Genomic DNA, 13,257 nt, shown 5'->3' with positions numbered 1-13,257 from the left:
TATATATATATAGGAAGAGAAAAAAAATTTGTAATTATTTTTCCCTTCCCAGGCCTCCTTCTTCCCCATCACAGCGATGTAAGGTGTACACTCAGAAGGGTGTGACTCCAGCAACACCCTCAGTGTCCTCACACACCCTAGCTCAGGATGGCCAGGCTACCGATGCTTTGACCTCTGACAGTAATTATTTTTCTGTTAAATAAAATTAATTTTTGACAAATATATGCACCATCTGCCTAAGTTCTCAAATCATAGCATGTTTGCATATTGAAACTAAGAAACAGATTTTATTCCACTGCTCACTGCGTTCCTCTGACTCTGCAGACAGTTTGGCTGCAGACAGTGGCCGCTCCTCCACAGAGTCCGTGCTTTCCAGGACCTCTCCTGCAGGCATGAGCCCACAAGTCCGAGAGCCAACTGCTTCCCTCTCTGCCAGCCTTGGCTCAGCTGAAACACTCTGTGATGATGACGTCCCACCGATACCTCTAGATTTGCAGAAGGATGGTGATTAAAAATATAAATGAACATTAAAAACATGAGTGACTGACGTGTATACCTCTAAGCAATAGCAGCATAAACATATTTGTTTTTTCTTTTTCTTCCAAACCCTCCTCAGCAGCAGCATCTTCCGTAGCACAAAGTGGGCAACAGCTGCCTGGAGATGATGGAGTTGTGTACACAGCAGCCTGCAGAGATGAAGATGTAGTTATCAGAAATCTTGTTGAAGACAGAAGCTTGGTCTGTCGTCCAGTGAGCATCATAAGCTTTAACAGCGGCTGTGGCTCCGAAGCTGCCCACGCTGTAGAAGCCCAGCCCCATGACCCCAGATGTGATGCTGCTTTTGATGGAGACATAGAACATTACCACTTGTCCTCAGGTCTCACAACAAACACAGGAGTTACGGAAGTGGTTGCAATGGCAGAGGTTGGTGGCACATTTTGGTATCTATATTTAGATGTGTTCTGATGCAGATTCACTGTGCTACTATTTTTATTCCACATTTGATCACACTAGAATGGATTACAGTGTAAGTCATCAGGAATTTGTATAATACACCAGCACATAATTTTGAAGTTGAATGCAACGTATACATCGATACTTCCTTCAAAGTAGTTGTAGTTCAAAGTTAAAATCTAATCTTAGAAATTAACATGGTGTCTGCCTTAAAGAATAAAAACCAGTTAGTTCCACATTAGAGGAGCCTGATAACTAAAATATCTTCCTCCCATTTCACTTTTGGAAACTCTAAAACCTATTAAAAAATACTATTTTCATAGCAAGGTGTTTTCTTAGAAAAAGTGGGGAAAATTAGTTATCTGATGTATGATGGTGCTTGATTTTTTTAAGGCTTTTTTTGAGAGAAGAAGAAATGCAGATTCAATTCTTAATTTAAAGCAATTCTGTGTCACCTTTAGCCACTGTGGGGGTTGACCTGTAACTTCCAGGTTTAGCGCCCCTGAAGGCTACAGGGAATACTATTCTTGATTAAACAGTCTCCCTGGTCATACAGATTTAGAAATCATGAAGTTACTTGTAAAGATAAGGCCACATTTAACCCTCTAGATCAGGCATCCCCAAACTCGGTCCTCGAGGGCCGCTGTCCTGCAGGTTTTAGAGGTTTCCTTGCTCCAGCACAGCTGATTTTAATTGAAAGCTAATTAACAGGCTTCTGCTCTACTGCAATCATTATAATCAGCTGTTTTAAAGCAGGGAAACCTCTAAAACCTACAGGACAGTGGCCCTCGAGGACCGAGTTTGGGGATGCCTGGTCTAGATGAACCCTTAATTGAACCACTACCTTAACAAAAATCTTGGCATGCAACATTGCCTGGTACAGTGGAGTCCGGACCCCACCACGGAGCCAGTTCTGGGTTTGGGTTTCGTCAGTGAGCGCCTGGTGGTATTACCTTGCTGGGGGGAAGCAGCCTGAGCTTTTGTGGGAAGTGGAGCGATATCAGCTAAAATTAGTCTGGCTTGCCTTCACACACAACCAGGGCTCTGGGACTCGAGAGAGATCATACTCTCTTCTACTCTGAAGTGGCCCACAGAGAGACAGAGTAGACCTCTCCATTATCCAGCTCAGCCCTCTTGTGTTGGCGTTTACCAGGTTGAATGAGAGAGTCGCATCCCTTCGCCTTCAGGTAGTCTCTTATTGTTTCATACCAGGCCTTCTTAGCATCTTTGGGGAGGGTGTTTTTTAGCGCCCCTCGCAGGGATTCCATCATTCTACTGGGAGAATTTAGCACCCATGTGGGAAACGACAGTGACGACTGGATGTCACCGTGAGGGTGGTGGTTTGTTGAGGACCCAAATGCAGAGATTAGGGAGGCGGAGATTAGTTCTTGTAGGTTTAATTAAAATCCCAAAGGCAACAGAAGCAAAGTCCAAAAACAAAATACTAAAGACTGGGGTAATCATTAGCTAATATGGAGCAGTTGTGGATGAAAGTGACTAGAAGGGATCTAGGGCAAAGGAGACAGGCACAAGGAGGCAACAGAGTGTAACGAAAGACTTCTTAGATATAACACAAAATGGAAAATAAACCAAACATCAACAAAACAGACTTACTTAGATAATAAAAACTTAAAACTCAAACTCCAAAAGAGGAAAACCATAAAACTGGAGTGGTGTGATCAGGAGGAACGGGCCCCAGCTCTGAACCTGATTGGTATTTCATTATTGACTCTCTCTGCCACTCATGGATTATCCATAATGAACACCATGTTTGAGCATAAGCATGTCCATCGATTCACCTGGCACCAGGACACCCTAGGCCAGAGGTCGATGATTAACTTTGTAGCCGTATCTTTTGACCTTCGTCAGGTTAAGAGAGGGTTGGAGGGGATGAGCTTTCCACCAACCCTCACCTGGTGGTGAGCAAGATACCCTGGAAGAGGAGGAAGCCTGAAAGACTCGGCAGGCCCAAACGAGTAGTGAGGGTCTGCTGGGGACATCTGGTGGAACCCTCAGTCAGGGATGTGTTCAACTCCCACCCCCGGGAAGGTGGATACATGTTCATGGGCCATGTCCTCTGCCTCCATTGTTGATGCCACTGCCCATAGTCATGGCTATAAGGTCTGCAGTGCCTGTCGTGGCGAAAATCCCCAAACCTAGTGGTAAACACCGGCAGTAAGGGATGCTGTCAGGTAGCATCAAGGATTCTTATCAAGCATGGTTGGCTTGATAGGAATATCCATGAAATCTGGATCGAGACTGTAAGAACAAGATCTTGGATACAAGCAGCTAAAGCAATGGATCTTAACTTTTCAAGTCACAAAGGTCAGTTTTGAGAACAGTAGCCCACATGGAGCCTTGACACCCGTCAATTGCTATTAATTAACCTGAACTACAATGAAATCAAGCTAATACTTTGACCAAAAGTTAGGTAGTTTTGCTCTAGTAATAAGCCAATAAAGGGAAACTAAAATATAAGACATTATGTATCTTTTTCAATTTCATCAGCACTCCTGATACAGCATTTTGTTAGAACAGGCCAGTTAAAGTCCAGATTCATATCCAGCTATGAAGTTGTGGTGGGACTTGAAAATATTTTTTAATATTCCACAACAACAAAAAAATTTTGTGCTTTGAAACATTTTTAGTTGTTTATTGTTTTAATTGTAACAAAAGAGAAAAATATGACTCCTTCTTAACGACACACATTTATTTGAAGCATACATTACTTTCTGTTGCATATCTGGATGCTTGACAATGCTTCTAACTGTTGCAGGTGGCAATGGCCAAGTTGCGGACCGGTGACACTTTAGCCAGTGGGATGTCAAACTCTGGTTCAACTATGTCCTCCTGGATGAGCGATCTCAGCATGTGCAGTGAAGCGGATCAGTCTTTGCACAGCTTCAGCCAGTCTCAAAGTCAGCAAGGGGAGGCTCTGGCTGAGTCTGAAGGCAGCCAAAGCTTCGGAGTTGAAATTCTTAATGATTATGAGAGTGGAGGAAGCCCAAGAACAGAGGATCTGGTAGGGGACCTTGTTCTGCCAGAGAAGTTGGATAAGGCCCCCCCAAACAGAGACAAACAGGGAAAACTGCCACCATCTATGGCAAAAACTAACATTCAGATATTAGTTGGTCCTGGAAATGTCTCCTCTTTCAAGTCTACCATAAGTGTTCACCCTTGCATGGTTGTCAGACCCATGGTCATACATGAGCCAACAATCCTATCCTCTCCAAAAAAGACTGCCTTTATGAAAGACCCAGGCAAATCTAAAACTGAACTTTTAGCCCCCATTTCCAGTGAGATAACCTTTGAAGACCCCTGGTTGAAACGTGGGATGGAGGAAGGGAGATCCAAAGAACTTATCTGTGAAGTTAAACCAGAAAAGAGGGAAGTAGAACCTTTAAAGATACATGCCAACGATTTCTGCAGGGATGGTAAGAGACAAGTAGATTTTGATTTTAAGCAACATTATTTATTCTTGTACTCTTTCTTATTTATCATTTTAATTTTATTAACTACCTCTGTCTTAGGTGGGGATCAAAGTAGTTGTGGCTCAGGAGGTGATGCGATGTCCTTTACAGACTCATTCAAGAGAGTCGTGGATGGTTGTGAGATGATCTCTGTGGCTGTCCAAGGTGATGGCTGCATCCAAGACATCCACCGCACAGCCAGTCTCCCCCGCGGTTGGCACCGTCTCAACCACCACGATGGCTTAGAAACTGGAACAGAGTACCGCAATTTTGGAGTCACCAATTCAACACCTTGCAGTCCTCGAGCCACACTTGAACGTACTGGATCCAAGGGAAGGCAAGGATTCTTCTCCCACAAGAAGGGGGGAATCCCACCTCTTCCACCAATACGGAAATCCAGCCTTGACCAGCGAAACAGAGCAACCAGTCCTCTCCCCCAACCCAATCATGGAGTGTCATCGCTGAGTATCATTGCAGATGGTACAGGGAACACTAGACAACGTGGCTCCAGCATAGACAGTAGCAGACTCTTTAGTGCCAAGTTAGAACAGCTGGCCAACCGAACAAACTCTCTTGGCCGGGTCCATGGTTCACAAGGTGGGTCTCACCATTATGACTGCTTCTCCCTGGAGAGAGGTGAGAGCCTCAGGGGGGGAGGTGTTAGGGGGGACACCACCATGCCTCGTACTGGCCGCAGCATCACCCGCACCAGCTCAATATCATCTCCCACCGGAAACCCCGGCAGCCCCATTTTCAGTGGCAGTAGCAGTCCAAACAGTGCTCCACAATCACCAGCTAAGGGCAGTGGCCAGTCAAAGATCTCAGCAGTCAGTAAGCTGCTAATGACCAGCAGTCCTAAATCTCGGAGTCTTTCTGCATCCAGCACCAAGACACTGAGCTTCTCCACCAAGTCATTAACCCAGACTAACAGCCGCAGCTCCAGCCTTCCTCCCAATGGAAAGGTAAAGGGTAACTGTTTTCAGAGTGGGATGAAACACAGCTTCTTTATTTACCTGAATGTGATCAGTTTAGCTGATAATGTAATTTCTTTTTTCATTAACAAATAACCCCAGAATTCAGTCCAGACTCAAGTTCAGCAGCAGCAAGGATCCACCCCTGGATCATGGTCTACCCAGTCCCTGAGTCGCAGCCGAGGGGGAAGTCTGACAGCCAAACTGCCTTTGCGGGCTGTTAACAGCAGAATCTCAGAGATCCTCCAGGGAAGTGCAGGATCCCGTACCAGAAGCCTTGTTATGGGAGGAGGCAACGATCGAACAGAGGAAAGAGGATCTGGAGCAACAAGGTTCTTTTTCCTTCAGATTAAGACAGTTAGTTTATATTGTGCCACACACAACACATGACATGCAAAGGCACTTTACATAGCCAGTTTAAGAAGATCATAAAGTCAAACACTTATTTTATTGAATTTGCCTTCAAAGTTTTTTTTGTTCTGGCTGTTGTACAGAAAAAACATGCATTACACATGTTAAAACATAATATATATATATATATATATTGTGAGACATCAAGTTATGTCACATCTTTAAGCAAAGATATTGACATCTTTATGACCAAAACAAATATGCAGATTGGATAGAAAAATGTTTTTCAAGTGCTAATCATTTCATGCTTTGTTTTGTATTTTATTCATTGCTTTGGTTTTTCAGTGGAAGTGGAGCAGATGGAGATAATCAGGGAGAGGAGAGGGCAGCTGTGGTCCAAACACTGCCCTCTCCTTACAGCAAGATCACAGCCCCAAGAAAACCTCACCGTTGCAGCAGCGGCCATGCAAGTGACAACAGGTAAACTGTAGTGACGGCAAGGTTTCTTCTAAGCTGCATGCTTGCGTACTTGTATATTTACACATATATTTAAGAATTGATGAATATGTGTAATAGAATGGGAATGTGCTTTAAAAAAAGTTCAGCAAATGTCCCTATTCAGCACATCAAAAAGTGTTACAGATTCCTAAATAAATAACCCAAAAGGAATAAGATTATGTATTATTGATTATGTATTATTTACCAATTTAGGCTCCAGAACAATGAAACTCACCGGTTGGCAACAGACCTGCTGTCCAACAGGCGCACAGCTAAAGACACACCTATTAACCGTGCAGCTCAATGCCCAATGTAAATTCAAATAGATAATGAAGTTAAAACGTAAACAGGGGTCAATCAGCACGTTCTCAGACATGGTGGTTGCAGCACTTAAATGTAAGGAGCTAAAGATCTTACAGCTTGTGAATATCTGAGCTACATTTCAAGCATCCAGTGCTGATTGTTAAATAGGATTTGGTTTAATGAATCAATCAACAGCAGCCAGAAATCATCTTAAAGTGGCATATTTGAAATACCACTGGAGAAGTAGAAAGGACAGATGTGAAAAATAGATCAAATGTTCTTCATATTTGTTCTTATTCTAGTGACATTTATTTTTTTTTTTATTTATGCATATTACTGACATGGGAAAATTTCCAACGGTTAACATAGTAAACGGCAAAAATCTGGTTTATCGCCAGCCCTTACTCAGTGCTCTTTAGGTCAGAACAGCTCACAGTGCAGAAGGGCACACAGGACACCTGGCCAGGACAGCAATCGGGTGCCATCTTGGTTGATCGACTCCTCCACCTGGAGGGGAGAACAAGCAAGGTTATGCTGGGTTTTCAGCTCTGAGTTTATCCGAAGAGGGATGCAGTCCTTGCTGCACAAGCAAAAATGGACCATGGTTTCAGAGATTGAGATTGTCTCTCCTTCCATCAGTCTGAGGTCCAGTGGGAAGAGAGACAAAAATAATTTTCTCAATAAAGATGCAGCTGGGGTACGGTTCAGGATGTGATGTAAGGGGGACGGGCTGCGTCAAAACAAAACCATAATTTGACACCCTCATTGAAGTTGGTTCTGATCTATAACATGTTTATGCATCAAAAATTAGAGGGAACATTGGTGACAAGTGAAGCTTTGTTTTCTCAAAATAGGTTTAATGTTCCCAAAGCTTTTCATTAATGATTTATTAAATTAACCTTGGTGTTTTTCTCTCCCTTACAGCAGTGTACTTAGTGGAGAGCTGCCCCCAGCCATGGGAAAAACTGCTCTGTTTTACCACAGTGGAGGCAGCAGTGGCTATGAGAGCATGCTAAGGGACAGTAGCGAGAACACAGGAAGTACCTCCTCAGCTCAAGACTCCCTCAGTGAACACAGCTCAGCCACCACTTCCTCCAGACGGAGCTCTAAGAGCAGCAAGAAAAACAGGAGCAACACAGGTTACAATTTGACATATTTTTGATGCACAACCTACATTAAAAAACTATTTAAGATGGTTCAAAATAAATTTAGACTAGTGTTGTTTCTTCAGTAAAACTCATGACCATTCCTCCAACTTGTGTTATGGAGGGCTTTGTATGTGGTTAATTTTTATTAATATATAATTAGAAACTAAGAGGAGGAAATACATTACCAGAAACTCTCTTCCAAATAAAATGGTAATCATATTTTTAGTGTATCTCCATTATTTTTTTGTTTTTTAAGCAATTTTAGATTTCAGTTTTTACTAAAATGTTGAAGGATGTCAAAGACGATTAAAAAAGTAAAGATTGTTGGCAGAAATTAATTGAAAGAAGAACAGGGGAAAAAAAGCAAACAGAGAAGTAAAGAAGGCAGAGCGATGTGTTTGAAGGAGAAGCCAGGTAGGAAAGGTGACCCTGATCAGCCATCTGTGAAATGGTAAAAGAGAATGTGCCGTTGTTGGCTGTAATGAATATATATTCACCAGAATATAACACAAGAGCTTACTAATGCACTTCCTAAATGACTCTCTTCTGCTCTAGCATAAGGGTGGATGTGTGCATGAAATCAGATTAAAAAGAGGCTGTCTTGTTTACTGTGAGACTGATTATTGATCTAAACTAGAATTAGGCTTTCATCCTCAGTGTGTATGGTCTCACCTTCAAATTATATGCAGACAATCTTGATTTTGATGCAGAGGATTGTGATCTCTATTTTGCCTTAACCCCAACAAATTATCAGGGACAAAGAGCCAATGTACTTTCAATCTCTCTCAAGAAGGACTACCCAGATGGAGAAAATATTAATTTTGTGTAAAATATAAAAAGCAATGTCCAGCTATGAGGTTCATTAAATCATCTGCTGAGTCTTTCTTTGTGCCTGATTTCCATTTGATTGGATTCCTTTTTTAATCAATGCCTTTGACAGTCTGACCACTCAGAATCAGAGTACTCATGCAAATGTCTCTGCTTGACCTCTCTGTGCAGCACTGAGACCAAAGTAAGCTGAAAATCATATTAAAATACATGCTTTCCTCACACTTAAACATCTTATCTTACACTTCTTCTGCTAAGCTTCAAATATCTTAACATGGCTGCCCACTTCTATGCTAGTTAATAGTTTACAGTATAATGCAGAATAAAGACTGATCTATTAGGTCATATTGTTTATTTGAAACTCCAAAAGGTATACAAATCCCTTTAGATTTTTGTCAGCTTAGAACCATAAACTTTTATTTATGTGAATTTTATATAAAAATAAAAAAGGTTCATAATTTTGAAATTTAAGGAAAATTATACATTTAAAAGTTTTTATACTTTCAGTGTAGAACAACTTATTACAGGTAAAGCAATGACAGGTTTAGTCTCACAAAGGATGGCTCCTCCAGCTTTGCACATCTAGAGATTGAGGGTTTTTTTTCGCTTGTTTTTCTATTCAAAATAGTCTGACATCTAGAACATAAGATAGAAAGTATATGATGATAATTTTCAAACTTTTTTTTTTTTTTTTTACAAGTATTGAAAACTAATCACCCTCTGGGTGTATTATTGAATTAATCCTGTGGCCTATTGCAGCCTTCTTTCTTCCAGTTTTGCTTACCAGTCGGACTGAAGATTTAACCCACAGTGAATGCTGCCACCACCGTGTTAAATACAATTCAATTCAGTTTATTTATATAGCGCCAATTCACAACACAAGGCACTTTATAATTCAACCATGTCATTCAGTCAAATCGATTAAAAGTTTTCTATCTAAGGAAAACCGGTTGATTGCATAAACTCATTGACTCAAAGGCAATCCCTCACACCAAGCATGCTTTTAGCGACATTGGAGGGGGGAAAAAAATCCCTTTTAACAAGAAGAAACCTCCAGCAGCACCAGAGACTGTAGGAATAGTGAAAAAGCATTATGGGACCTGTTAATTTCAACCACAAATAACTTTTTTTCATACTGTGTTCCCTGCTTCCTTTGTGGCAAACTGTTATACTTTTTACTTTTCGTAAAAAGTTATCAGATTGGTGTATTTTAGACTGGTTTCCATGTCAACGAGACCCCCATGTTTATCTAAGATTATACATTTCAGTTCCTTTAGATTTAGAGTTCCAGTAAATAATGAAGCAAATGAAAAAACTAACTCTGTAATTTTTTTAAACATTTAGATTAGCTTTTGATCAGTTAAATAATGGAAAATAAAATCATATACATTTCAAATGAATAATTGTTAAAGACAGCACAACAGAGTAAGAGTTCTCTATGTTACCATATTTCTCTACACCTGAAAACACGGATCCTCTTCTCCTCTTTCAGGCCTCCAGCGGCGACGTCTGATCCCAGCTCTGACCCTGGACTCATCTTCTTCACCTTCTCAGCGCTCCTCCAAACAGGCCGTTACATCCTCCTCCTCCTCCTCCTCCAGTCCAGGTGCATGCTGGGTGGACGGCCCACTGGGGCCTCCCACACCCTCTAACCACTGGGGTGTAGCTGCATCCACAGAAACGATTGAGATCAAAGTGTATGAGATCGATGACGTGGAGCGACTGCAGAAGAGAAGAGACAAAGGACAAAGCAAGGTAAGCTTTTGGTTTTCTTGAGAAGAAGAATTAATACATCTAAATATTGTAAAATAAGGCACAATGGAAGAACAGCAGGAGTTCTACTCCTCTTCATGATGTAAAATTAATTTAGAGAAAAAGATATGTTTACGTATCTGGCACATGCTTTTTATCCAAGGTGACTTACAAGTGAGGACAGAACAACACGATTAATATCGAGTTAAGAATAAGCCAGAGATGCTTTTCAACTGCTTGTTGAAGACGAATAGTAATGCCAGCTTCTTAACGGAAATGTTCTAAAAGAACAAAAACACACTTAAATATAAAAAATAAACCTTTTTTTTTTTTTTTTTTTTTTACAACATGTACAGCAATGAGGAGTTGTCCCTTGCTAAGAGTTTTCATTTCATCTAACGATTGTAATACATTCTTGGGAATTAGCAGAACAGACTCCAACATGGAAAATTAGTCTAGAAATATGCACAGTGCAGGTTTTTCAGTTTCAATTGTCACAGTAAGCTTCTGTGTATTCAAGGGGGGGGGAAGTTAGGAGCTTTGGAGAAGAGGAAGGGACAGAATTGCATGAAATATAGATTTTCTCTGCAGCTGCCTTAAGAAAGCCACTTAACCCCCAACTGGTCCAGCGAAGCGGCCCTGTGTCCCAGATCCCCAACTGAGGTCCAACTGGGAATCGATGAGGGGTGAATGTGAGCAGAAGTGTGAATTTAAAGCATGCTGCTGCTGAATGAGAGCCACATGTGCTTCGACAGTCGCTCCTATGGACATGTAAAGGTAAATAAAACCCTTTCACATTGCTGGCACTTTCTCTGTTTGCGTCTGTCAGGAGGGCGTGTTCGTCAGTGCCAAGCTGCGAGGGTTGGAGCACCGCCAGCAGCGAATCAGTGAAGTCAGAGCCAAGTACCAGTGTCTGAAGAAAGAACTGGAGCAAACCAAACAGCACTTGATGCTGGAGCCACACAAATGGACAGCTGAGTGTAAGTGTAGCACATTAGGGAATGTCTGTGTGTGTGAGAGTGGGAGATAAGCAGTAAGCAGCTGCTTAGAGAAGGCTTTTAAGAGATCATTTGACAGAAATTAACCCAATAATTTATCAGCCTCATTTAGTATTGGAGTTGTTTAAAGTCAATTCATTTTTATGAGTCTACACGGCTTCTTAACTTTCATTTATTCACCCAATGGAAGAAAAACCAACAATTAGAATATAAAGCATTTATCTGAGTGCAGCAGGCAAAGCAGCTCTGGTAGCTTTTATTTCTGTATCTTCACCAGTAGTTCTTCAGCTTATAACATGTTAACATTTAATGTTTACACATGTAAACTTCAAATTATCATGTGAAAAGTATGCACTGCAAACAAAGCAGCAGTAAAGTGGAAAGCAAATATAACACGACTGTCAGAATTAATTTCAGAAATAAACCGAGTGCTGAGATGCGCATACAGTATGTCTTCAGACTCCTGAGTAGATATTTTGTAAAAGCAGTGCTGTTCAGACTCTTTTGGGGTATTTCTCTTGCCCCTTTTCATTTAAAGAAATTATTTTTGCTTCAGAATATAGCAAACCAGCTTGTTGCCTTAAACTCTTGCTGAATGTTTTTAATGTGCATCTCTGTCGCTGCCTTGAGTCTTTTCCAGCCTCTCTAAAATCATCATTAAATCTTTCTCTGTATTCATGCATAGCCAGATTCTTATCAACTTAAGAAATATCTACACAGCATGATGCGCCATCACCATGAGATTTGTTTTTCTCATTGAATTTACCACATAAGCTAACCCCTCCCTCTACTTCCTCACACCTAAGAGGTTGACTTAAACCTGTTTAGGGGCCTGAAATATCCCAAACCTGTAGAGTTTTGCTCTGAACAGCTGTTATCGATCAAATCTGTTTAAGCTGATGTGGAGGATTCCTGTAGAGTGCATCCAGCTGTCTCACCCTGCTTTAGTCCATAAGTTGGTTAGGCTGAATAGCACCACAGTCGGCTGGTTCCTACAGACCACAGCTGTTAACCTCAGCTCTTTCACTGATCTACAGTTTTCACTAAGAACTGGGTTAGAATAGATTAGCAGCTTGGTGTGAGCTCCAGGAATGTTGTTTAAATTATTTTTTTTGCTATAAACAACCTTTAAAGAAAAATTCTGGTCAGCATGGAATGCTCAGTGGATCATTATCTATAGCTAAAACAAATACATTGGCGGTGATTTAATGAATTTAGTGTTAATCAGTAAGAAAATTAAACTAATAATTTTCGTAGCCATCACTGAGAGGCCATTTTTGCCCAAACATAGAAACACCTTATTCCACGGTGCGGTAAGCCTAGTTCCATTCTCCTTGCTCAAGAGGGCTCAAAGAATTGAATATTAACAGATTATCTAAAGATCTATATGCTTATTTTAATAGGCATGTGTTTTTTTTATATATAAATAGGATAAAAGAAAGCACACATTCAGCAAATTATCAGGTCAAATAATCAGAAAAATTATCAACCTAACTATAAGGGAGGCTTTGGGGAGCAGAGCTTTTTATACCTTCTTGGACTAAAGGTGAGCTTTGATGCAGAAGCCTACCTCTGGATGGAAGTGATCTGATATCCCAGGTGATATAAATCTTCCAGAAACGACAGATGGTTCTTGATGCAGCAGAAACGACATGCGGTCGTCCAGTTTAAAATCTGAGCTCAGCAGCTTAAACCCAGGACCACATTACTGGCTAAACGTGCGATGTCACCATGAGCAAAGGACCCTCAGAGAGCCAGCTTCTGGAAAAATCGGACTTTTACAATTGACCAAGTCAAATTTGTTTTCTTTTTTCGTTAAAATGGGTTGACTGCTGTGTTTTTTGGTGTTTATGATACTTTTGTTAATACTGACTCTGTCTCCACACCGCAAAGCAGCATCATTTTAATCATAGTATATTAGTATAATGACAGTAAATACTTTCTTTTTTTTTGTATTCTGTTCATTTTTTTCTAATTAATACGT

At 40.9% G+C, this 13,257-nt stretch overlaps 1 protein-coding gene across 1 annotated transcript in view; it reads left to right on the top strand.

The window, feature by feature from the left end:
- LOC107102468 (kinesin-like protein KIF26B) overlaps positions 1–13,257 on the top strand; it is a gene marked incomplete at its 5' end in the record, with an annotated part of 30,033 nt that overhangs the window by 13,298 nt on the left and 3,478 nt on the right. The window contains 10 exons of the mRNA XM_015401792.1: positions 53–180; positions 325–504; positions 617–924; positions 3,731–4,388; positions 4,485–5,386; positions 5,498–5,727; positions 6,092–6,226; positions 7,472–7,686; positions 10,016–10,278; positions 11,105–11,255. Of these exons, the coding sequence (XP_015257278.1) occupies positions 53–180; positions 325–504; positions 617–924; positions 3,731–4,388; positions 4,485–5,386; positions 5,498–5,727; positions 6,092–6,226; positions 7,472–7,686; positions 10,016–10,278; positions 11,105–11,255 (3,170 nt within the window). The remainder of the gene's footprint in view (positions 1–52; positions 181–324; positions 505–616; positions 925–3,730; positions 4,389–4,484; positions 5,387–5,497; positions 5,728–6,091; positions 6,227–7,471; positions 7,687–10,015; positions 10,279–11,104; positions 11,256–13,257) is intronic.

The sequence above is a fragment of the Cyprinodon variegatus genome, unplaced genomic scaffold (genome assembly GCF_000732505.1).
Source record: "Cyprinodon variegatus isolate N-32 unplaced genomic scaffold, C_variegatus-1.0 Scaffold1259, whole genome shotgun sequence".
NCBI classification, from domain to species: Eukaryota; Metazoa; Chordata; class Actinopteri; order Cyprinodontiformes; family Cyprinodontidae; genus Cyprinodon; species Cyprinodon variegatus.
This window is presented reverse-complemented; position numbering and strand designations above follow the sequence as displayed.